This window comes from Bombina bombina, chromosome 4 (genome assembly GCF_027579735.1).
Source record: "Bombina bombina isolate aBomBom1 chromosome 4, aBomBom1.pri, whole genome shotgun sequence".
NCBI lineage: Eukaryota > Metazoa > Chordata > Amphibia > Anura > Bombinatoridae > Bombina > Bombina bombina.
In genome coordinates, this window is record NC_069502.1 from 838,316,349 (window position 1) to 838,342,498 (window position 26,150).

A 26,150-nucleotide genomic window follows, 5' to 3' on the forward strand; every position below is an offset into this window, starting at 1 on the left:
TTCTGCTGGAAGGGAACTAGCTGCTACACTATCAGGAAACACAAGGGTGTTGGAGGTATTGATTCAGCACCTACTTGCTACTTGTTTATATATATAGTGAAGTACACAATGCGCAGACTGCGTGTAATTGTGTCATGTGTGTAATATGTGTATCTCACTGGTTTATATGACTGTGTAGCTTTGTAGTGTTGTGTGTCTGTGTATAAGGTGCTGGAGAGAGGTGGAGTGAGTGTGAGAGAGATCTGTAGAGTTATGTGCCTGTGTATAAGGTGCTGGGGAGAGGTGGAGTGAGTGTGAGACAGATCTGTAGTGTTATGTGCCTGTGTATAAGGTGCTGGGGAGAAGTGGAGTGAGTGTGAGACAGGTCTGTAGTGTTATGTGCCTGTGTATAAGGTGCTGGGGAGAGGTGGAGTGAGTGTGAGACAGATCTGTAGTGTTATGTGCCTGTGTATAAGGTGCTGGGGAGAGGTGGTGTGAGACATCTGTAGTGTTATATACCTGTGTATAAGGTGCTGGGGAGAGGTGGAGTGAGTGTGAGACAGATCTGTAGTGTTATGTGCCTGTGTATAAGGTGCTGGGGAGAGGTGGAGTGAGTGTGAGACAGATCTGTAGTGTTATGTGCCTGTGTATAAGGTGCTGGGGAGAAGTGGAGTGAGTGTGAGACAGGTCTGTAGTGTTATGTGCCTGTGTATAAGGTGCTGGGGAGAGGTGGAGTGAGTGTGAGACAGATCTGTAGTGTTATATGCCTGTGTATAAGGTGCTGGGGAGAGGTGGTTTGAGTGTGAAACAGATCTGTAGTTTATGTGCTGTGTATAAGGTGCTGGGGAGAGGTGGAGTGAGTGTGAGACAGATCTGTAGTGTTATATGTCTGTGTATAATGTGCTGGGGAGAGGTGGTGTGAGACAGACCTGCAGCGTTATGTGCATGTGTATAAGATGCTGGGGAGAGGTGGTGTGAGTGTGAGACAGATCTGTCATGTTATATACCTGTGTATAAGGTGCTGGGGAGAGGTGGAGTGAGTGTGAGACAGATCGGTAGTGTTATATACCTGTGTATAAGGTACTGGGGAGAGGTGGAGTAAGTGTGAGACAGATCTGTAGTGTTATATACCTGTGTATAAGGTGCTGGGGAGAGGTGGAGTGAGTGTGAGACAGATCGGTAGTGTTATATACCTGTGTATAAGGTACTGGGGAGAGGTGGAGTAAGTGTGAGACAGATCTGTAGTGTTATATACCTGTGTATAAGGTGCTGGGCAGAGGTGGTATAAGTGTGAGACAGATCTGTAGTGTTATATGCCTGTGTATAAGGTGCTGTGGAGAGGTGGTATAAGTGTGAGGCAGATGGTACCTCTCTATATAGTGTTATATGCTTTATTATATGTTAGAATGGGGGCTATGTATGTATGAGACAGGATCCTCTATATCTATAATATTAGATATCTCAAAATAAGTGACTAGGAGGGTGGTGTGTGCGAAACAGTGGGGATATCTCTATAACATTGTATGTCTATATATATATATACTTCTCTGTAGTGTTCTATGTCTATGTACAAAAGGCTGTATGTGTAACAGATGGTACCTTTCTATATTATTATATTGCTGTGTATATGTGAAATATGGTACCTCTCTATTGTGTTATATGTCTGTGTATACTGTGCTGGGGGGTGCTATGTGTATATGTAACATTGTAACTCTCTATAGTGTTATATATCTTAGTATAAGGTTATAGGGACGGGCTGTGTGTATGTGATCAGAGGGAACATTTCTTTTCTATAATATATATTTTATACAAGGTACCGGAGAGAAGGCTGTGTGTGTGAGAGTAACAGATCATTTATCTAATATATATTGGTATATAAGGTGCAGGGACGAGGCTATGTGTGTGAGATGTAGAGGGAACCTCTTATCTCTATATAAGATACTGGGAATCGAGATGTATGTGTGTGTGAGGCAAATGGAACCTCTCTATAATATATGTATGTTATGGAAATTGTATTTAATATGATGACTTTTAATATTTGTGTATTTCTGTAAACTAAAATTATTTCTTAAAACTGTTTGGTTTGCTTTAAAAAAGCAAACAAACAAAAAAAAAACAGTATAAACAACTCAATCTTGAAAAGGTAACACCATCACTGTGTAAACTTGAAAAAACTTTTATTAGGAGTTACATAAAAAGCAGCAACGTTTCGGGGGTTAACCCCTTAGTCATGCTAAATGTACACAACATTTCATGATTCTTTTAAACCCATTTTGGCGCCACAGGGCTTCTGTGTAGAGAGTTAGCACTCCCTCTAGTGGTTACAAATTTTTACTCCACTTAGATACCTGTGTGTACAATTTAAAAACAATGTATCAGACTAAACAAGACATCAGTTAAATATCAACAATCAATATCAGCAATATTCTCAAAGTTTTTTTTTATATATTTCACATGTATGCTGATTCTTAAGTGTATGGTACTAATAAATTACCTTTATTTAATTTGTTTCTGTATGTTAATTAATTTTGTTAAACACATAGTTAGAGTCCCTCACTATTAGTCAAACCTTTAAAATAATATAGTTTTTTAATATGAATATTGAATGTAGCCTAACAATAATTAGGGACTGTATATTATCATGTTCACTGTTGGTTTTTGGTTTTCCATAGTTGATTCCCCTATTTGTGGCTTTAGGTTAAAGAATTACTTATATTGTACCAGTTAATGCTAATTTTTAAAAATAATTTTTAGAAAAAGCAATTTAAGTCAAAATCCCTATTTAACCCTTTAAGGGATAAGGGTTTCCAACATATAGATCATTTCATTTCTTGTTTCAAGATTTTCTCCCTATTCATACAATTACGTTGGATTGGAATTTGTTGTATAATTTGCCAGCGCAGCTGACTGATGTTGTGACCTTGTTCAAGGAAGTGTTTAGAGAGGGGTGCTTCTAAATTCTTTTTCCTAATATTAGAGCGGTGCTGGCTCAGTCTGTCGTTTATATTTTGTGTGGTCTCACCAAATAGTACATGGAACACGGACACTTTATTAGGTATACTACAAAATTGCTATCGCAAGTGTGAAACCCCCTGATGTTATAACATTTTCCATTATGTGGATGGTAGAAATCTGGGGCCTTTTTATGATCAAGTTACAACTAGCACATTGGCATATCCTTAGAGATTGCAACCAACAAATTGAGCACTTCAGGGAATTACCCCTTATGGTCTATAGAAGGGTAAAAAATCTACGTGACCACCTCATTAAAAGTGATGTAGGCACTGAGAGAAGGGACACACAAACCTTTATGGGTAGCAAAAGAAATGGAATTTATCCCTGTTTAGGGTGTGTTAGTTGCAACTCTATCATAAAAGGCCCAGATTTCTACAATCCACATAATGGAAAATGTTATAACATCAGGGGGTTTCACACTTGCGATAGCAATTTTGTAGTATACCTAATAAAGTGTCCGTGTTCCAAGTACTATTTGGGTGAGACCACACAAAAGATAAAGGACAGACTGAGCCAGCACCGCTCTAATATTAGGAAAAAGAATTTAGAAGCACCCCTCTCTAAACACTTCCTTGAACAAGGTCACAGCATCAGTCAGCTGCGCTGGCAAATTATACAACAAATTCCAATCCAACATAATGGTATGAATAGGGAGAAAATATTGAAACAACAAGAAATGAAATGGATCTATATGTTGGAAACCCTTATCCCCAAAGGGTTAAATAGGGATTTTGACTTAAATTGCTTTTTCTAAAAATTATTTTAAAAAATTAGCATTAACTGGTACAATATAAGTAATTATTTAACCTAAAGCCACAAATAGGGGAGTCAAATATGGAAAACCAAAAACCAACAGTGAACATGATAATATACAGTCCCTAATTACTGTTAGGCTACATTCAATATTCATGTTAAAAAAACTATATTATTTTAAAGGTTTGACTTATAGTTAGGGACTCTAACTATGTGTTTAACAAAATTAATTAACATACAGAAACAAATTAAATAAAGGTAATTTATTAGTACCATACACTTAAGAGTCAGCATGCATGTGAAATATATAAAAAAAAACCTTTGAGAATATTGCTGATATTGATTGTTGATATTTAACTGATGTCTTGTTTAGTCTGATACATTGTTTTTAAATTGTACACACATGTATCTAAGTGGAGTAAAAATTTGTAACCACTAGAGGGAGTGCTAACTCTCTACACAGAAGCCCTGTGGCGCCAAAATGGGTTTAAAACAATCATGAAATGTTGTGTACATTTAGCATGACTAAGGGGTTAACCCCCGAAACGTTGCTGCTTTTTATGTAACTCCTAATAAAAGTTTTTTCAAGTTTACACAGTGCTAGTGTTACCTTTTCAACCAAAAAAATCTTAGATATGGGTGTTGCTCACCCATAATTCATAGTTTCCCCTATGACAATGAAATGTCTCTCTCCATCTGTGTTTAGGCTCCTGTTACTGTGAAGATCACGTACAATACAGATCACCGCATTTGTCAGTAAAGCAGAAAAATTATTATTATATCTGACAAATTCAGTTACTGAAAAAGACAATGTCTGACAAGACCAAGAACCAAACCTCAGACCTTCCTGATGCACACGGAGGTAAGCAGGACGTCACGTGCATGTCACCTGGTTTTGTCATCAGAATGTGATAATAATTTAACAAACCAGAAACCTCCGTAATCTGATTATCTTAAAGGGACATAATGGTCAGTAGTATGCTGTCGCTTTACTGACTCTACTACTGAACAGCAGCTTATATTAAGCTGCTTCTTTAGTCTTGGTAATAATGAACTCAGCGCCACGTGCACACTCTCGGCACCACGTGCACACTCTCGGCACCACGTGCACACTCTCGGCACCACGTGCACACTCTCAGCACCACGTGCACACTCTCAGCACCACATGCACACTCTTGGCACCACGTGCACACTCTCAGCACCACATGCACACTCAGTATCAGTCTCTGTACTTAGATGTGCAAACACATGACCTCTGTGTTTAGAATAAATCACACTTATCTGATTCTGCAGTTTCACAGGTTAGCATGAAAATGCTCATAAAGTATCTGATGATGATGATAAAAAGTAAAATCACAGTAAATAATGTCTCATGTACAGGATGGTCAAATATATAAATGTACAGGATGGTCAAATATATAAATCTCTTGTGTTTGTGTTGTGATTTGGGACAAAGCACAACTTTACACAAAAGCAATAAGTGCTTAGGAGTCGATTTATCAACCTCTTCCGCAGGCTATCGCCTGCCTACGACTGCAGGTTCTCACAAGAGAACCTGCATGCATTATTTAACAAGCAGCGGTCTGTTTCCCTACCCTTTTGCCACCTCTTAGGTGGCGAATTTCAATCTCCCCGGTCTCGTCCGACTGGGGAGATTGACAGCTCCTGCCTACGCTTTTGTGCAATGCTGAATTCCACCAGGGGGATTTAGCCCGCCAGAGGCGAGCTACATTGTCCGCCACAACTTGATAAATTGACCTTCTAGTGTAAATATGGTCTGGATAATGCCCTGCTCCTTTCTTGTACTGAGAATTGCAAAATTGTAATTGAAAATGACAGACTAGCAGAAGCTAACACAGCTGTGCATAATGAGACGCTGACTACATGCGACATACAACAGATATCAGCTGAGATTGTTGTGTTTATATAAATCTGCAGAAAGTGCTTTGTGATGATCAGTAAGTTGTTGCTAATTTTGTAAATAGTAACTTGATGTGTTTTTTTTAATTTAACAAATATTCTCACTTTGTAGACTGTACTGACGTGACACCTTCAGATAGCTCAGCAGTTGTACATGAAGAAGAACCGTACGTGTGTGATCAGGTGAAGGCTGAGCAGGATGAAGTTCCTATAAATACGGCTACAGGTGATTAGTGCATATTAAGTAACGACAAAATTCTAGGAAAGCTTAATTTTGTCTCTTATATGTTGTGTCTATGGGTTACAGGTGAGTGTGCGTATGTGTTGTGTCTGATTTACACCGGTTGCATAAGAGTGTGTACGTATGTTACATGCAAATGTGCATGTGTGTTGTTTCTGATGCATGGGAGTTACAGGTAAGTGCACATGTATATTGTTTGTGTGAAGTACACAGGTTACAGGCAAGTGAGTATGTGTAAGGTGCATGCGGGTTACAGGTTAGTGTGTACATATGCTGTGTCTGAGGGATGTAGGGTACAAACTACTTACACACACATGTATATTCTCACTGTACAGGCCGTACTGATGTGACGCCTACAGATGGCTCAGCGGTTGAGCACGGAGGAGAATCGTATGTGTGTGATCAGGTGAAGACTGAGGAGGATAAAGTTCCTGTAAATACGGCTACAGGTGATTAGCGCATATTAAGTAAAGGGAAGATTCTGTGATGTGACATTTGTTCTCGTGTAAATAACAGTTATATATTCTCAGAAGGTTACACAGCAGACACACGTTACTGTGCAGCACAGGTTTATATTGTTATACTATTTAGAAAGTTACAAACTCTGGGATGATGTCTAACACTTTTATGATAGCACAAGGCCGTATACCTCACTAGTAGCTCATTACTGTGTCATCACCTCCAGTGTGAAGAAGTGAGTTAACTGATAATTATTAATCTCAATGATCTTTTCTTCATTTGTTGCACAATATATTTTTCTGGACATGGCACATAAACAATATAAGTCTTTAAGCTAAAAAAATAAAAGAACAGAAGGAAAGGACTGCAGTGTTTCTATTTGGTGCTATTGTCTGTCTGGGAAATACACAAACTGTTTTATGGTAAAGTTATTAAAACTAGATGATGGGATATAAAACTGAATCTGCTTTATTTGAACAGATGAAGATGAGCTGAAAGTTGAGATGAGAAGAGATATGTGTGTGAGGTGTCAGGTAAAAGTCCCAGATGATGAAACCAGCTTACATAGACAAGCTGTGTGTGTTTATATAGGGGTATAATTATAGCACTACAGCTGCAGTAGTACTGGGTCTGATCTCACATAGACAAGCTGTGTGTGCTAATACACAGGTATAATTATATCACTACAGCTGCAGTAGTACTGGGTCTGATCTCACATAGACAAGCTGTGTGTGCTAATACACAGGTATAATTATATCACTACAGCTGCAGTAGTACTGGGTCTGTGTCACATAGACAAGCTGTGTGTGCTGATACACAGGTATAATTATAGCACTACAGCTGCAGTAGTACTGGGTCTGTGTCACATAGACAAGCTGTGTGTGCTGATACACAGTATAATTATAGCACTACAGCTGCAGTAGTACTGGGTGTGAGTCACATAGACAAGCTGTGTGTGCTGATACACGGGTATAATTATAGCACTACAGCTGCAGTAGTACTGGGTGTGAGTCACATAAACAAGCTGTGTGTACTGATACACAGGTATAATTATAGCACTACAGCTGCAGTAGTACTGGGTCTGAGTCACATAGACAAGCTGTGTGTGCTGATACACAGGTATAATTATAGCACTACAGCTGCAGTAGTACTGGGTCTGATCTCACATAGACAAGCTGTGTGTGCTAATACACAGGTATAGTTATAGCACTACAGCTGCAGGAGTACTGGGTCTGTGTCACATAGACAAGCTGTGTGTGCTGATACACAGGTATAATTATAGCACTACAGCTGCAGTAGTACTGGGTGTGTGTCACATAGACAAGCTGTGTGTGCTGATACACAGGTATAATTATAGCACTACAGCTGCAGTAGTACTGGGTCTGATCTCATATAGACAAGCTGTGTGTGCTAATACACAGGTATAATTATAGCACTACAGCTGCAGTAGTACTGGGTGTGAGTCACATAGACAAGCTGTCTGTGCTGATACACAGGTATAATTATAGCACTACAGCTGCAGTAGTACTGGGTCTGTGTCACATAGACAAGCTGTGTGTGCTGATACACAGGTATTTTATAGCACTACAGCTGCAGTAGAACTGGGTCTGAGTCACATAGACAAGCTGTGTGTGCTGATACACAGGTATAATTATAGCACTACAGCTGCAGTAGTACTGGGTGTGTGTCACATAGACAAGCAGTGTGTGCTGATACACAGGTATAATTATAGCACTACAGCTGCAGTAGTACTGGGTCTGTGTCACATAGACAAGCTGTGTGTGCTGATACACAGGTATAATTATAGCACTACAGCTGCAGTAGTACTGGGTGTGAGTCACATAGACAAGCAGTGTGTGCTGATACACAGTATAATTATAGCACTACAGCTGCAGTAGTACTGGGTGTGAGTCACATAGACAAGCTGTGTGTGCTGATACACAGGTATAATTATAGCACTACAGCTGCAGTAGTACTGGGTGTGAGTCACACAGACAAGCCGTGTGTGCTGATACACAGGTATAATTATAGCACTACAGCTGCAGTAGTACTGGGTCTGTGTCACATAGACAAGCTGTGTGTGCTGATACACAGTATAATTATAGCACTACAGCTGCAGTAGTACTGGGTCTGAGTCACATAGACAAGCTGTGTGTGCTGATACACAGGTATAATTATAGCACTACAGCTGCAATAGTACTGGGTCTGAGTCACATAGACAAGCAGTGTGTGCTGATACACAGTATAATTATAGCACTACAGCTGCAGTAGTACTGGGTGTGAGTCACATAGACAAGCTGTGTGTGCTGATACACAGGTATAATTATAGCACTACAGCTGCAATAGTACTGGGTCTGTGTCACATAGACAAGCAGTGTGTGCTGATACACAGTATAATTATAGCACTACAGCTGCAGTAGTACTGGGTGTGAGTCACATAGACAAGCTGTGTGTGCTGATACACAGGTATAATTATAGCACTACAGCTGCAATAGTACTGGGTCTGTGTCACATAGACAAGCAGTGTGTGCTGATACACAGTATAATTATAGCACTACAGCTGCAGTAGTACTGGGTGTGAGTCACATAGACAAGCTGTGTGTGCTGATACACAGGTATAATTATAGCACTACAGCTGCAATAGTACTGGGTCTGAGTCACATAGACAAGCAGTGTGTGCTGATAAACAGGTATAATTATAGCACTACAGCTGCAATAGTACTGGGTCTGTGTCACATAGACAAGCTGTGTGTGTTGATACACAGGTATAATTATAGCGCTACAGCTGCAGTAGTACTGGGTCTGTGTTGCATAGACAAGCTGTGTGTGCTGATACACAGGTATAATTATAGCACTACAGCTGCAGTAGTACAGGGTCTGTGTCACATAGACAAGCTGTGTGTGCTGATACACAGTATAATTATAGCACTACAGCTGCAGTAGTACTGGGTGTGAGTCACATAGACAAGCTGTGTGTGCTGATACACAGGTATAATTATAGCACTACAGCTGCAATAGTACTTGGTCTGAGTCACATAGACAAGCTGTGTGTGCTGATACACAGGTATAATTATAGCACTACAGCTGCAGTAGTACTGGTTGTGAGTCACATAAACAAGCTGTGTGTGCTGATACACAGGTATAATTATAGCACTACAGCTGCAGTAGTACTGGGTCTGTGTCACATAGGCAAGCTGTGTGTGCTGATACACAGGTATAATTATAGCACTACAGCTGCAGTAGTACTGGGTCTGATCTCATATAGACAAGCTGTGTGTGCTGATACACAGGTATAATTATAGCACTACAGCTGCAGTAGTACTGGGTCTGTGTCACATAGACAAGCTGTGTGTGCTGATACACGGGTATAATAATAGCACTACAGCTGCAGTAGTACTGGGTGTGTGTCACATAGACAAACTGTGTGTGCTGATACACAGGTATAATTATAGCACTACAGCTGCAGTAGTACTGGGTGTGAGTCACATAGACAAGCTGTGTGTGCTGATACACAGGTATAATTATAGCACTACAGCTGCAATAGTACTTGGTCTGAGTCACATAGACAAGCTGTGTGTGCTGATACACAGGTATAATTATAGCACTACAGCTGCAGTAGTACTGGTTGTGAGTCACATAGACAAGCTGTGTGTGCTGATACACAGGTATAATTATAGCACTACAGCTGCAGTAGTACTGGGTCTGTGTCACATAGGCAAGCTGTGTGTGCTGATACACAGGTATAATTATAGCACTACAGCTGCAGTAGTACTGGGTCTGATCTCATATAGACAAGCTGTGTGTGCTGATACACAGGTATAATTATAGCACTACAGCTGCAGTAGTACTGGGTCTGTGTCACATAGACAAGCTGTGTGTGCTGATACACGGGTATAATTATAGCACTACAGCTGCAGTAGTACTGGGTCTGATCTCATATAGACAAGCTGTGTGTGCTGATACACAGGTATAATTATAGCACTACAGCTGCAGTAGTACTGGGTCTGTGTCACATAGACAAGCTGTGTGTGCTGATACACAGGTATAATTATAGCACTACAGCTGCAGTAGTACTGGGTCTGATCTCATATAGACAAGCTGTGTGTGCTGATACACAGGTATAATTATAGCACTACAGCTGCAGTAGTACTGGGTCTGTGTCACATAGACAAGCTGTGTGTGCTGATACACGGGTATAATTATAGCACTACAGCTGCAGTAGTACTGGGTCTGAGTCACATAGACAAGCTGTGTGTGCTGATACACGGGTATAATAATAGCAGTACAGCTGCAGTAGTACTGGGTGTGTGTCACATAGACAAACTGTGTGTGCTGATACACAGGTATAATTATAGCACTACAGCTGCAGTAGTACTGGGTCTGATCTCACATAGACAAGCTGTGTGTGCTGATACACAGGTATAATTATAGCACTACAGCTGCAGTAGTACTGGGTCTGATCTCACATAGACAAGCTGTGTGTGCTGATACACAGGTATAATTATAGCACTACAGCTGCAGTAGTACTGGGTCTGAGTCACATAGACAAGCAGTGTGTGCTGATACACAGGTATAATTATAGCACTACAGCTGCAATAGTACTGGGTCTGAGTCACATAGACAAGCAGTGTGTGCTGATACACAGGTATAATTATAGCACTACAGCTGCAGTAGTACTGGGTCTGTGTCACATAGGCAAGCTGTGTGTGCTGATACACAGGTATAATTATAGCACTACAGCTGCAGTAGTACTGGGTCTGATCTCATATAGACAAGCTGTGTGTGCTGATACACAGGTATAATTATAGCACTACAGCTGCAGTAGTACTGGGTCTGTGTCACATAGGCAAGCTGTGTGTGCTGATACACAGGTATAATTATAGCACTACAGCTGCAGTAGTACTGGGTCTGATCTCATATAGACAAGCTGTGTGTGCTGATACACAGGTATAATTATAGCACTACAGCTGCAGTAGTACTGGGTCTGTGTCACATAGACAAGCTGTGTGTGCTGATACACGGGTATAATTATAGCACTACAGCTGCAGTAGTACTGGGTCTGATCTCATATAGACAAGCTGTGTGTGCTGATACACAGGTATAATTATAGCACTACAGCTGCAGTAGTACTGGGTCTGTGTCACATAGACAAGCTGTGTGTGCTGATACACAGGTATAATTATAGCACTACAGCTGCAGTAGTACTGGGTCTGATCTCATATAGACAAGCTGTGTGTGCTGATACACAGGTATAATTATAGCACTACAGCTGCAGTAGTACTGGGTCTGTGTCACATAGACAAGCTGTGTGTGCTGATACACGGGTATAATTATAGCACTACAGCTGCAGTAGTACTGGGTCTGAGTCACATAGACAAGCTGTGTGTGCTGATACACGGGTATAATAATAGCAGTACAGCTGCAGTAGTACTGGGTGTGTGTCACATAGACAAACTGTGTGTGCTGATACACAGGTATAATTATAGCACTACAGCAGCAGTAGTACTGGGTCTGATCTCACATAGACAAGCTGTGTGTGCTGATACACAGGTATAATTATAGCACTACAGCTGCAGTAGTACTGGGTCTGATCTCACATAGACAAGCTGTGTGTGCTGATACACAGGTATAATTATAGCACTACAGCTGCAGTAGTACTGGGTCTGAGTCACATAGACAAGCAGTGTGTGCTGATACACAGGTATAATTATAGCACTACAGCTGCAATAGTACTGGGTCTGAGTCACATAGACAAGCAGTGTGTGCTGATACACAGGTATAATTATAGCACTACAGCTGCAATAGTACTGGGTCTGTGTCACATAGACAAGCTGTGTGTGCTGATACACAGGTATTATTATAGCACTACAGCTGCAGTAGTACTGGGTGTGTGTCACATAGACAAACTGTGTGTGCTGATACACAGGTATAATTATAGCACTACAGCTGCAGTAGTACTGGGTGTGAGTCACATAGACAAGCTGTGTGTGCTGATACACAGGTATAATTATAGCACTACAGCTGCAATAGTACTTGGTCTGAGTCACATAGACAAGCTGTGTGTGCTGATACACAGGTATAATTATAGCACTACAGCTGCAGTAGTACTGGTTGTGAGTCACATAGACAAGCTGTGTGTGCTGATACACAGGTATAATTATAGCACTACAGCTGCAGTAGTACTGGGTCTGTGTCACATAGGCAAGCTCTGTGTGCTGATACACAGGTATAATTATAGCACTACAGCTGCAGTAGTACTGGGTCTGATCTCACATAGACAAGCTGTGTGTGCTGATACACAGGTATAATTATAGCACTACAGCTGCAGTAGTACTGGGTCTGAGTCACATAGACAAGCTGTGTGTACTGATACACAGGTATAATTATAGCACTACAGCTGCAGTAGTTCTGGGTCTGTGTCACATAGGCAAGCTGTGTGTGCTGATACTCAGGTATAATTATAGCACTACAGCTGCAGTAGTACTGGGTCTGAGTCACATAGACAAGCTGTGTGTACTGATATACAGGTATAATTATAGCACTACAGCTGCAGTAGTACTGGGTCTGATCTCATATAGACAAGCTGTGTGTGCTGATACACAGGTATAATTATAGCACTACAGCTGCAGTAGTACTTGGTCTGTGTCACATAGACAAGCTGTGTGTGCTGATACACGGGTATAATAATAGCAGTACAGCTGCAGTAGTACTGGGTGTGTGTCACATAGACAAACTGTGTGTGCTGATACACAGGTATAATTATAGCACAACAGCTGCAGTAGTACTGGGTCTGATCTCACATAGACAAGCTGTGTGTGCTGATACACAGGTATAATTATAGCACTACAACTGCAGTAGTACTGGGTCTGTGTCACATAGACAAGCTGTGTGACCTGATACACAGGTATAATTATAGTACTACAGCTGTAGTAGTACTGGGTGTGAGTCACATAGAGAAGCTGTATGTGCTGATACACAGGTATAATTATAGCACTACAGCTGCAGTAGTACTGGGTCTGATCTCACATAGACAAGCTGTGTGTGCTGATACACAGGTATAATTATAGCACTACAGCTGCAGTAGTACTGGGTCTGTGTCACATAGACAAGCTGTGTGTGCTGATACACGGGTATAATAATAGCACTACATCTGCAGTAGTACTGTGTGTGAGTCACATAGACAAGCTGTGTGTGCTGATACACAGGTATAATTATAGCACTACAGCTGCAGTAGTACTGGGTCTGTGTCACATAGACAAGCTGTGTGACCTGATACACAGGTATAATTATAGTACTACAGCTGTAGTAGTACTCTGTGTGAGTCACATAGACAAGCTGTATGTGCTGATACACAGGTATAATTATAGCACTACAGCTGCAGTAGTACTGGGTCTGATCTCACAAAGACAAGCTGTGTGTGCTGATACACAGGTATAATTATAGCACTACAGCTGCAGTAGTACTGGGTCTGATCTCACTTAGACAAGCTGTGTGTGCTTATACACAGGTATAATTATAGCACTACAGCTGCAGTAGTACTGGGTCTGTGTCACATAGACAAGCTGTGTGTACTGATACACAGGTATAATTATAGCACTACAGCTGCAGTAGTACTGGGTCTGTGTCACATAGACAAGCTGTGTGTGCTGATACACAGTATAATTATAGCACTACAGCTGCAGTAGTACTGGGTCTGTGTCACATAGACAAGCTGTGTGTGCTGATACATAGGTATAATTATAGCACTACAGCTGCAGTAGTACTGGGTCTGTGTCACATAGACAAGCTGTGTGTACTGATACACAGGTATAATTATAGCACTACAGCTGCAGTAGTACTGGGTCTGTGTCACATAGACAAGCTGTGTGTGCTGATACACAGTATAATTATAGCACTACAGCTGCAGTAGTACTGGGTCTGAGTCACATAGACAAGCTGTGTGTACTGATACACAGGTATAATTATAGCACTACAGCTGCAGTAGTACTGGGTCTGTGTTACATAGACCAGCTGTATGTGCTGATACACAGGTATAATTATAGCACTACAGCTGCAGTAGTACTGGGTCTGTGTTACATAGACCAGCTGTATGTGCTGATACACAGGTATAATTATAGCACTACAGCTGCAGTAGTACTGGGTCTGTGTCACATAGACAAGCTGTGTGTGCTGATACACAGTATAATTATAGCACTACAGCTGCAGTAGTACTGGGTCTGAGTCACATAGACAAACTGTGTGTGCTGATACACAGGTATAATTATAGCACTACAGCTGCAGTAGTACTGGGTCTGTGTCACATAGACACAAGCTGTGTGTGCTGATACACAGGTATAATTATAGCACTACAGCTGCAGTAGTACTGGGTCTGATCTCACATAGACAAGCTGTGTGTGCTGATACACAGGTATAATTATAGCACTACAGCTGCAGTAGTACTGGGTCTGTGTCACATAGACAAGCTGTGTGTGCTGATACACAGGTATAATTATAGCACTGTGATAAAATACCAAATATAAGAAAATGGTAATAGAGTGCGCCTGAAACAAATCAAAAGCTGGCAAATAGTGAGCTCAAAATGATTGATTGGTCCTCATTTGGTGTTGGGAAGTGCAAATGCAAGTGGCAAAAATAATGATAATAAGGTATTAATTTAGAGTATACCACTAGATGTGGGACACGGTGAAAGAGTGTATATTTTCTAATGTGTATACAATGGCTCTAAGTGAAATTCCAATACTGAATTGTGAACAATGTAACCCTTATATATAATGGCACTCCTTGTGCAGTGTTAATGAATAAAGAGTTACTATATCGATAAAATATGTGCAAACAGATAGATCAAAAAAACAAATTACCAAAAAAAACAAAACCTGAAATAGTGCAAAATATAACCAATAAAATTAAAAAGAAGCTTATCATAATAAGAGTCCCAGAAGTAGTGTTGGAAATTGGTGAGTGAAGTCGTCAGTGTCTCTGAAATAGAGTTGCAGAAATCTTTATCATCCCAGTGGAAAAGTTCAAATGAGAATATTCAAAGTGCAGTCGGCAGCTGGTCTTGGAGATGTCTGATCAGGACCCAGTATCTAGAAATAATGCAAAAAAAGACAGCGCCTCATTGTGCAAGTAGGTTTCGTAAGCAGGAATCACAGTGAGAATGAAAACAGATGGAAATATACTCACAAGAGTATTGGCACCCTTATTGAAAGTGGTGCGAATAAGCAGACTGACGTTTTAGCAGCAGTCAGTACGCTGTACCTGATAACATCCGAATTCTTGGGCAAACGGCTGTGGGCTCTCCTCTATAGATCGAGTCCAAATCCTCTGTGGTCGTGCTGTAAAAAGAAACAGCGTGTGTAATCAACACTGAAAGCTGGTGATTGAAAAAACAGTCCTCGGCAAGGCAAAGATAGGTACAAATCTCTACCGGTGATGGAGAAAACTTGGCAAGCAAAAGTAAAAAAGCCAAATAATGCAAGGCTTAGTGTTTAAAAGAGTAAAAACACTTTATTTGGGTGAGCTTTAAACGCGTTTCTCGGCCACAAGCTCCTGGCCGTTTCATCAAGTAAGGTATATACTTATATAATTATAGCACTACAGCTGCAGTAGTACTGGGTCTGATCTCACATAGACAAGCTGTGTGTGCTAATACACAGGTATAATTATAGCACTACAGCTGCAGTAGTACTGGGTGTGAGTCACATAGACAAGCTGTCTGTGCTGATACACAGGTATAATTATAGCACTACAGCTGCAGTAGTACTGGGTCTGTGTCACATAGACAAGCTGTGTGTGCTGATACACAGGTATTTTATAGCACTACAGCTGCAGTAGAACTGGGTCTGAGTCACATAGACAAGCTGTGTGTGCTGATACACAGGTATAATTATAGCACTACAGCTGCAGTAGTACTGGGTGTGTGTCACATAGACAAGCAGTGTGTGCTGATACACAGGTATAATTATAGCACTACAGCTGCAGTAGTACTGGGTCTGTGTCACATAGACAAGCTGTGTGTGCTGATACACAGGTATAATTATAGCACTACAGCTGCAGTAGTACTGGGTGTGAGTCACATAGACAAGCAGTGTGTGCTGATACACAGTATAATTATAGCACTACAGCTGCAGTAGTACTGGGTGTGAGTCACATAGACAAGCTGTGTGTGCTGATACACAGGTATAATTATAGCACTACAGCTGCAGTAGTACTGGGTGTGAGTCACACAGACAAGCCGTGTGTGCTGATACACAGGTATAATTATAGCACTACAGCTGCAGTAGTACTGGGTCTGTGTCACATAGACAAGCTGTGTGTGCTGATACACAGTATAATTATAGCACTACAGCTGCAGTAGTACTGGGTCTGAGTCACATAGACAAGCTGTGTGTGCTGATACACAGGTATAATTATAGCACTACAGCTGCAATAGTACTGGGTCTGAGTCACATAGACAAGCAGTGTGTGCTGATAAACAGGTATAATTATAGCACTACAGCTGCAATAGTACTGGGTCTGTGTCACATAGACAAGCAGTGTGTGCTGATACACAGTATAATTATAGCACTACAGCTGCAGTAGTACTGGGTGTGAGTCACATAGACAAGCTGTGTGTGCTGATACACAGGTATAATTATAGCACTACAGCTGCAATAGTACTGGGTCTGAGTCACATAGACAAGCAGTGTGTGCTGATAAACAGGTATAATTATAGCACTACAGCTGCAATAGTACTGGGTCTGTGTCACATAGACAAGCTGTGTGTGCTGATACACAGGTATAATTATAGCGCTACAGCTGCAGTAGTACTGGGTCTGTGTTGCATAGACAAGCTGTGTGTGCTGATACACAGGTATAATTATAGCACTACAGCTGCAGTAGTACAGGGTCTGTGTCACATAGACAAGCTGTGTGTGCTGATACACAGTATAATTATAGCACTACAGCTGCAGTAGTACTGGGTGTGAGTCACATAGACAAGCTGTGTGTGCTGATACACAGGTATAATTATAGCACTACAGCTGCAATAGTACTTGGTCTGAGTCACATAGACAAGCTGTGTGTGCTGATACACAGGTATAATTATAGCACTACAGCTGCAGTAGTACTGGTTGTGAGTCACATAAACAAGCTGTGTGTGCTGATACACAGGTATAATTATAGCACTACAGCTGCAGTAGTACTGGGTCTGTGTCACATAGGCAAGCTGTGTGTGCTGATACACAGGTATAATTATAGCACTACAGCTGCAGTAGTACTGGGTCTGAGTCACATAGACAAGCTGTGTGTACTGATACACAGGTATAATTATAGCACTACAGCTGCAGTAGTACTGGGTCTGATCTCATATAGACAAGCTGTGTGTGCTGATACACAGGTATAATTATAGCACTACAGCTGCAGTAGTACTGGGTCTGTGTCACATAGACAAGCTGTGTGTGCTGATACACGGGTATAATTATAGCACTACAGCTGCAGTAGTACTGGGTCTGATCTCATATAGACAAGCTGTGTGTGCTGATACACAGGTATAATTATAGCACTACAGCTGCAGTAGTACTGGGTCTGTGTCACATAGACAAGCTGTGTGTGCTGATACACAGGTATAATTATAGCACTACAGCTGCAGTAGTACTGGGTCTGATCTCATATAGACAAGCTGTGTGTGCTGATACACAGGTATAATTATAGCACTACAGCTGCAGTAGTACTGGGTCTGTGTCACATAGACAAGCTGTGTGTGCTGATACACGGGTATAATTATAGCACTACAGCTGCAGTAGTACTGGGTCTGAGTCACATAGACAAGCTGTGTGTGCTGATACACGGGTATAATAATAGCAGTACAGCTGCAGTAGTACTGGGTGTGTGTCACATAGACAAACTGTGTGTGCTGATACACAGGTATAATTATAGCACTACAGCTGCAGTAGTACTGGGTCTGATCTCACATAGACAAGCTGTGTGTGCTGATACACAGGTATAATTATAGCACTACAGCTGCAGTAGTACTGGGTCTGATCTCACATAGACAAGCTGTGTGTGCTGATACACAGGTATAATTATAGCACTACAGCTGCAGTAGTACTGGGTCTGAGTCACATAGACAAGCAGTGTGTGCTGATACACAGGTATAATTATAGCACTACAGCTGCAATAGTACTGGGTCTGAGTCACATAGACAAGCAGTGTGTGCTGATACACAGGTATAATTATAGCACTACAGCTGCAGTAGTACTGGGTCTGTGTCACATAGGCAAGCTGTGTGTGCTGATACACAGGTATAATTATAGCACTACAGCTGCAGTAGTACTGGGTCTGATCTCATATAGACAAGCTGTGTGTGCTGATACACAGGTATAATTATAGCACTACAGCTGCAGTAGTACTGGGTCTGTGTCACATAGGCAAGCTGTGTGTGCTGATACACAGGTATAATTATAGCACTACAGCTGCAGTAGTACTGGGTCTGATCTCATATAGACAAGCTGTGTGTGCTGATACACAGGTATAATTATAGCACTACAGCTGCAGTAGTACTGGGTCTGTGTCACATAGACAAGCTGTGTGTGCTGATACACGGGTATAATTATAGCACTACAGCTGCAGTAGTACTGGGTCTGATCTCATATAGACAAGCTGTGTGTGCTGATACACAGGTATAATTATAGCACTACAGCTGCAGTAGTACTGGGTCTGTGTCACATAGACAAGCTGTGTGTGCTGATACACAGGTATAATTATAGCACTACAGCTGCAGTAGTACTGGGTCTGATCTCATATAGACAAGCTGTGTGTGCTGATACACAGGTATAATTATAGCACTACAGCTGCAGTAGTACTGGGTCTGTGTCACATAGACAAGCTGTGTGTGCTGATACACAGGTATAATTATAGCACTACAGCTGCAGTAGTACTGGGTCTGAGTCACATAGACAAGCTGTGTGTGCTGATACACGGGTATAATAATAGCAGTACAGCTGCAGTAGTACTGGGTGTGTGTCACATAGACAAACTGTGTGTGCTGATACACAGGTATAATTATAGCACTACAGCTGCAGTAGTACTGGGTCTGATCTCACATAGACAAGCTGTGTGTGCTGATACACAGGTATAATTATAGCACTACAGCTGCAGTAGTACTGGGTCTGATCTCACATAGACAAGCTGTGTGTGCTGATACACAGGTATAATTATAGCACTACAGCTGCAGTAGTACTGGGTCTGAGTCACATAGACAAGCAGTGTGTGCTGATACACAGGTATAATTATAGCACTACAGCTGCAATAGTACTGGGTCTGAGTCACATAGACAAGCAGTGTGTGCTGATACACAGGTATAATTATAGCACTACAGCTGCAATAGTACTGGGTCTGTGTCACATAGACAAGCTGTGTGTGCTGATACACAGGTATTATTATAGCACTACAGCTGCAGTAGTACTGGGTGTGTGTCACATAGACAAACTGTGTGTGCTGATACACAGGTATAATTATAGCACTACAGCTGCAGTAGTACTACTGGGTGTGAGTCACATAGACAAGCTGTGTGTGCTGATACACAGGTATAATTATAGCACTACAGCTGCAATAGTACTTGGTCTGAGTCACATAGACAAGCTGTGTGTGCTGATACACAGGTATAATTATAGCACTACAGCTGCAGTAGTACTGGTTGTGAGTCACATAGACAAGCTGTGTGTGCTGATACACAGGTATAATTATAGCACTACAGCTGCAGTAGTACTGGGTCTGTGTCACATAGGCAAGCTCTGTGTGCTGATACACAGGTATAATTATAGCTCTACAGCTGCAGTAGTACTGGGTCTGATCTCATATAGACAAGCTGTGTGTGCTAATACACAGGTATAATTATAGCACTACAGCTGCAGTAGTACTGGGTCTGATCTCACATAGACAAGCTGTGTGTGCTGATACACAGGTATAATTATAGCACTACAGCTGCAGTAGTACTGGGTCTGAGTCACATAGACAAGCTGTGTGTACTGATACACAGGTATAATTATAGCACTACAGCTGCAGTAGTTCTGGGTCTGTGTCACATAGGCAAGCTGTGTGTGCTGATACTCAGGTATAATTATAGCACTACAGCTGCAGTAGTACTGGGTCTGAGTCACATAGACAAGCTGTGTGTACTGATACACAGGTATAATTATAGCACTACAGCTGCAGTAGTACTGGGTCTGATCTCATATAGACAAGCTGTGTGTGCTGATACACAGGTATAATTATAGCACTACAGCTGCAGTAGTACTTGGTCTGTGTCACATAGACAAGCTGTGTGTGCTGATACACGGGTATAATAATAGCAGTACAGCTGCAGTAGTACTGGGTGTGTGTCACATAGACAAACTGTGTGTGCTGATACACAGGTATAATTATAGCACTACAGCTGCAGTAGTACTGGGTCTGATCTCACATAGACAAGCTGTGTGTGCTGATACACAGGTATAATTATAGCACTACAACTGCAGTAGTACTGGGTCTGTGTCACATAGACAAGCTGTGTGACCTGATACACAGGTATAATTATAGTACTACAGCTGTAGTAGTACTGGGTGTGAGTCACATAGAGAAGCTGTATGTGCTGATACACAGGTATAATTATAGCACTACAGCTGCAGTAGTACTGGGTCTGATCTCACATAGACAAGCTGTGTGTGCTGATACACAGGTATAATTATAGCACTACAGCTGCAGTAGTACTGGGTCTGTGTCACATAGACAAGCTGTGTGTGCTGATACACGGGTATAATAATAGCACTACATCTGCAGTAGTACTGTGTGTGAGTCACATAGACAAGCTGTGTGTGCTGATACACAGGTATAATTATAGCACTACAGCTGCAGTAGTACTGGGTCTGTGTCACATAGACAAGCTGTGTGACCTGATACACAGGTATAATTATAGTACTACAGCTGTAGTAGTACTCTGTGTGAGTCACATAGACAAGCTGTATGTGCTGATACACAGGTATAATTATATCACTACAGCTGCAGTAGTACTGGGTCTGTGTCACATAGACAAGCTGTGTGTGCTGATACATAGGTATAATTATAGCACTACAGCTGCAGTAGTACTGGGTCTGATCTCACAAAGACAAGCTGTGTGTGCTGATACACAGGTATAATTATAGCACTACAGCTGCAGTAGTACTGGGTCTGATCTCACATAGACAAGCTGTGTGTGCTTATACACAGGTATAATTATAGCACTACAGCTGCAGTAGTACTGGGTCTGTGTCACATAGACAAGCTGTGTGTACTGATACACAGGTATAATTATAGCACTACAGCTGCAGTAGTACTGGGTCTGTGTCACATAGACAAGCTGTGTGTGCTGATACACAGTATAATTATAGCACTACAGCTGCAGTAGTTCTGGGTCTGAGTCACATAGACAAGCTGTGTGTGCTGATACACAGGTATAATTATAGTACTACAGCTGCAGTAGTACTGGGTCTGAGTCACATAGACAAGCTGTGTGTGCTGATACACAGGTATAATTATATCACTACAGCTGCAGTAGTACTGGGTCTGTGTCACATAGACAAGCTGTGTGTGCTGATACATAGGTATAATTATAGCACTACAGCTGCAGTAGTACTGGGTCTGTGTCACATAGACAAGCTGTGTGTACTGATACACAGGTATAATTATAGCACTACAGCTGCAGTAGTACTGGGTCTGTGTCACATAGACAAGCTGTGTGTGCTGATACACAGTATAATTATAGCACTACAGCTGCAGTAGTACTGGGTCTGAGTCACATAGACAAGCTGTGTGTACTGATACACAGGTATAATTATAGCACTACAGCTGCAGTAGTACTGGGTCTGTGTTACATAGACCAGCTGTATGTGCTGATACACAGGTATAATTATAGCACTACAGCTGCAGTAGTACTGGGTCTGTGTTACATAGACCAGCTGTATGTGCTGATACACAGGTATAATTATAGCACTACAGCTGCAGTAGTACTGGGTCTGTGTCACATAGACAAGCTGTGTGTGCTGATACACAGTATAATTATAGCACTACAGCTGCAGTAGTACTGGGTCTGAGTCACATAGACAAACTGTGTGTGCTGATACACAGGTATAATTATAGCACTACAGCTGCAGTAGTACTGGGTCTGTGTCACATAGACACAAGCTGTGTGTGCTGATACACAGGTATAATTATAGCACTACAGCTGCAGTAGTACTGGGTCTGATCTCACATAGACAAGCTGTGTGTGCTGATACACAGGTATAATTATAGCACTACAGCTGCAGTAGTACTGGGTCTGTGTCACATAGACAAGCTGTTTGTGCTGATACACAGGTATAATTATAGCACTGTGATAAAATACCAAATATAAGAAAATGGTAATAGAGTGCGCCTGAAACAAATCAAAAGCTGGCAAATAGTGAGCTCAAAATGATTGATTGGTCCTCATTTGGTGTTGGGAAGTGCAAATGCAAGTGGCAAAAATAATGATAATAAGGTATTAATTTAGAGTATACCACTAGATGTGGGACACGGTGAAAGAGTGTATATTTTCTAATGTGTATACAATGGCTCTAAGTGAAATTCCAATACTGAATTGTGAACAATGTAACCCTTATATATAATGGCACTCCTTGTGCAGTGTTAATGAATAAAGAGTTACTATATCGATAAAATATGTGCAAACAGATAGATCAAAAAAACAAATTACCAAAAAAAACAAAACCTGAAATAGTGCAAAATATAACCAATAAAATTAAAAAGAAGCTTATCATAATAAGAGTCCCAGAAGTAGTGTTGGAAATTGGTGAGTGAAGTCGTCAGTGTCTCTGAAATAGAGTTGCAGAAATCTTTATCATCCCAGTGGAAAAGTTCAAATGAGAATATTCAAAGTGCAGTCGGCAGCTGGTCTTGGAGATGTCTGATCAGGACCCAGTATCTAGAAATAATGCAAAAAAAGACAGCGCCTCATTGTGCAAGTAGGTTTCGTAAGCAGGAATCACAGTGAGAATGAAAACAGATGGAAATATACTCACAAGAGTATTGGCACCCTTATTGAAAGTGGTGCGAATAAGCAGACTGACGTTTTAGCAGCAGTCAGTACGCTGTACCTGATAACATCCGAATTCTTGGGCAAACGGCTGTGGGCTCTCCTCTATAGATCGAGTCCAAATCCTCTGTGGTCGTGCTGTAAAAAGAAACAGCGTGTGTAATCAACACTGAAAGCTGGTGATTGAAAAAACAGTCCTCGGCAAGGCAAAGATAGGTACAAATCTCTACCGGTGATGGAGAAAACTTGGCAAGCAAAAGTAAAAAAGCCAAATAATGCAAGGCTTAGTGTTTAAAAGAGTAAAAACACTTTATTTGGGTGAGCTTTAAACGCGTTTCTCGGCCACAAGCTCCTGGCCGTTTCATCAAGTAAGGTATATACTTATATAATTATAGCACTACAGCTGCAGTAGTACTGGGTCTGATCTCACATAGACAAGCTGTGTGTGCTGATACACAGGTATAATTATAGCACTACAGCTGCAGTAGTACTGGGTCTGTGTCACATAGACAAGCTATGTGTGTGCTGATACACAGGTATAATTATAGCATTACAGCTGCAGTAGTACTGGGTCTGAGTCACATATACAAGCTGTGTGTGCTGATACACAGTATAATTATAGCACTACAGCTGCAGTAGTACTGGGTGTGAGTCACATAGACAAGCTGTGTGTGCTGATACACAGTATAATTATAGCACTACAGCTGCAGTAGTACTGGTTGTGAGTCACATAAACAAGCTGTGTGTGCTGATACACAGGTATAATTATAGCACTACAGCTGCAGTAGTACTGGGTCTGTGTCACATAGGCAAGCTGTGTGTGCTGATACACAGGTATAATTATAGCACTACGGCTGCAGTATTACTGGGTCTGAGTCATATAGACAAGCTGTGTGTGCTGATACACAGGTATAATTATAGCACTACAGCTGCAGTAGTACTGGGTCTGTGTCACATAGACAAGCTATGTGTGTGCTGATACACAGGTATAATTATAGCATTACAGCTGCAGTAGTACTGGGTCTGAGTCACATAGACAAGCTGTGTGTGCTGATACACAGGTATAATTATAGCACTACAGCTGCAGTAGCACTGGGTCTGTGTCACATAGACAAGCTGTGTGTGCTGATACACAGGTATAATTATAGCACTACAGCTGCAGTAGTACTGGGTCTGTGTCACATAGACAAGCTGTGTGTGCTGATACACAGTATAATTATAGCACTACAGCTGCAGTAGTACTGGGTCTGAGTCACATAGACAAACTGTGTGTGCTGATACACAGGTATAATTATAGCACTACAGCTGCAGTAGCACTGGGTCTGTGTCACATAGACAAGCTGTGTGTGCTGATACACAGGTATAATTATAGCACTACAGCTGCAGTAGTACTGGGTGTGAGTCACATAGACAAGCTGTGTGTGCTGATACACAGGTATAATTATAGCACTACAGCTGCAGTACTACTGGGTCTGAGTCACATAGACAAGCTGTGTGTGCTGATACACAGTATAATTATAGCACTACAGCTGCAGTAGTACTGGGTCTGTGTCAAATAGACAAGCTGTGTGTGCTGATACACAGTATAATTATAGCACTACAGCTGCAGTAGTACTGGGTGTGAGTCACATAGACAAACTGTGTGTGCTGATACACAGGTATAATTATAGCACTACAGCTGCAGTAGTACTGGGTCTGTGTCACATAGACAAGCTGTGTGTGCTGATACACAGTATAATTATAGCACTACAGCTGCAGTAGTACTGGGTCTGAGTCATATAGACAAGCTGTGTGTGCTGATACACAGGTATAATTATAGCACTACAGCTGCAGTAGTACTGGGTGTGAGTCACATAGACAAGCTGTGTGTGCTGATACACAGGTATAATTATAGCGCTACAGCTGCAGTAGTACTGGGTCTGTGTCACATAGACAAGCTGTGTGTGCTGATACACAGGTATAATTATAGCACTACAGCTGCAGTAGTACTGGGTGTGAGTCACATAGACAAGCTGTGTGTGCTGATACACAGGTATAATTATAGCACTACAGCTGCAGTAGTACTGGATCTGAGTCACATAGACAAGCTGTGTGTGCTGATACACAGGTATAATTATAGCACTACAGCTGCAGTAGTACTGGGTCTGAGTCACATAGACAAGCTGTGTGTGCTGATACACAGGTATAATTATAGCACTACAGCTGCAATATTACTGGGTCTGTGTCACATAGACAAGCTGTGTGTGCTGATACACAGGTATAATTATAGCACTACAGCTGCAGTAGTACTGGGTCTGATCTCATATAGACAAGCTGTGTGCTAATACACTGGTATACAATAGTACACAGGAAATATTCTGAGGTTTAGTACAGGAACTGGCGGAATAGTAACACAAGGACTGGAATCTGTATTCAACCTGAGACTACTTAAGTGTCTGTGGAGATTACTTAGGAGCAGGAATCTGTATTTAAGCCGGAGATATTCCATCCCTCTCTGGCATTTTTTCTTCTTTTGAAAGCACCAGAATGCGACTTCCATTGTTCCCAAAATACTTGTTCCTATGAATTATTCCATTGTTCCCTACATGGTAATTAAAGATAATGTGGATGTTACTGAACACCTATCTGTTTTATAGTTATTAATCAGTTTCCTTTAAAAATTAAGAAACAAAATATGTTAAATGCATCTGGGAATAATAAATCTGTACAACAAAGTAATTT

At 41.3% G+C, this 26,150-nt stretch overlaps 1 protein-coding gene across 1 annotated transcript in view; it reads left to right on the top strand.

Moving 5' to 3' along the window:
- Nucleotides 1–11: 11 nt before the first annotated feature.
- The window catches only part of LOC128657220 (gastrula zinc finger protein XlCGF26.1-like), a 74,759-nt gene continuing 48,620 nt past the window's right edge, over nt 12–26,150 (top strand). Inside the window, exons 1-4 of the mRNA XM_053711479.1 lie at nt 12–55; nt 4,454–4,609; nt 5,780–5,893; nt 6,244–6,357. Coding sequence (XP_053567454.1) covers nt 4,558–4,609; nt 5,780–5,893; nt 6,244–6,357 — 280 coding nt within the window. The 5' untranslated portion in view covers nt 12–55; nt 4,454–4,557. The remainder of the gene's footprint in view (nt 56–4,453; nt 4,610–5,779; nt 5,894–6,243; nt 6,358–26,150) is intronic.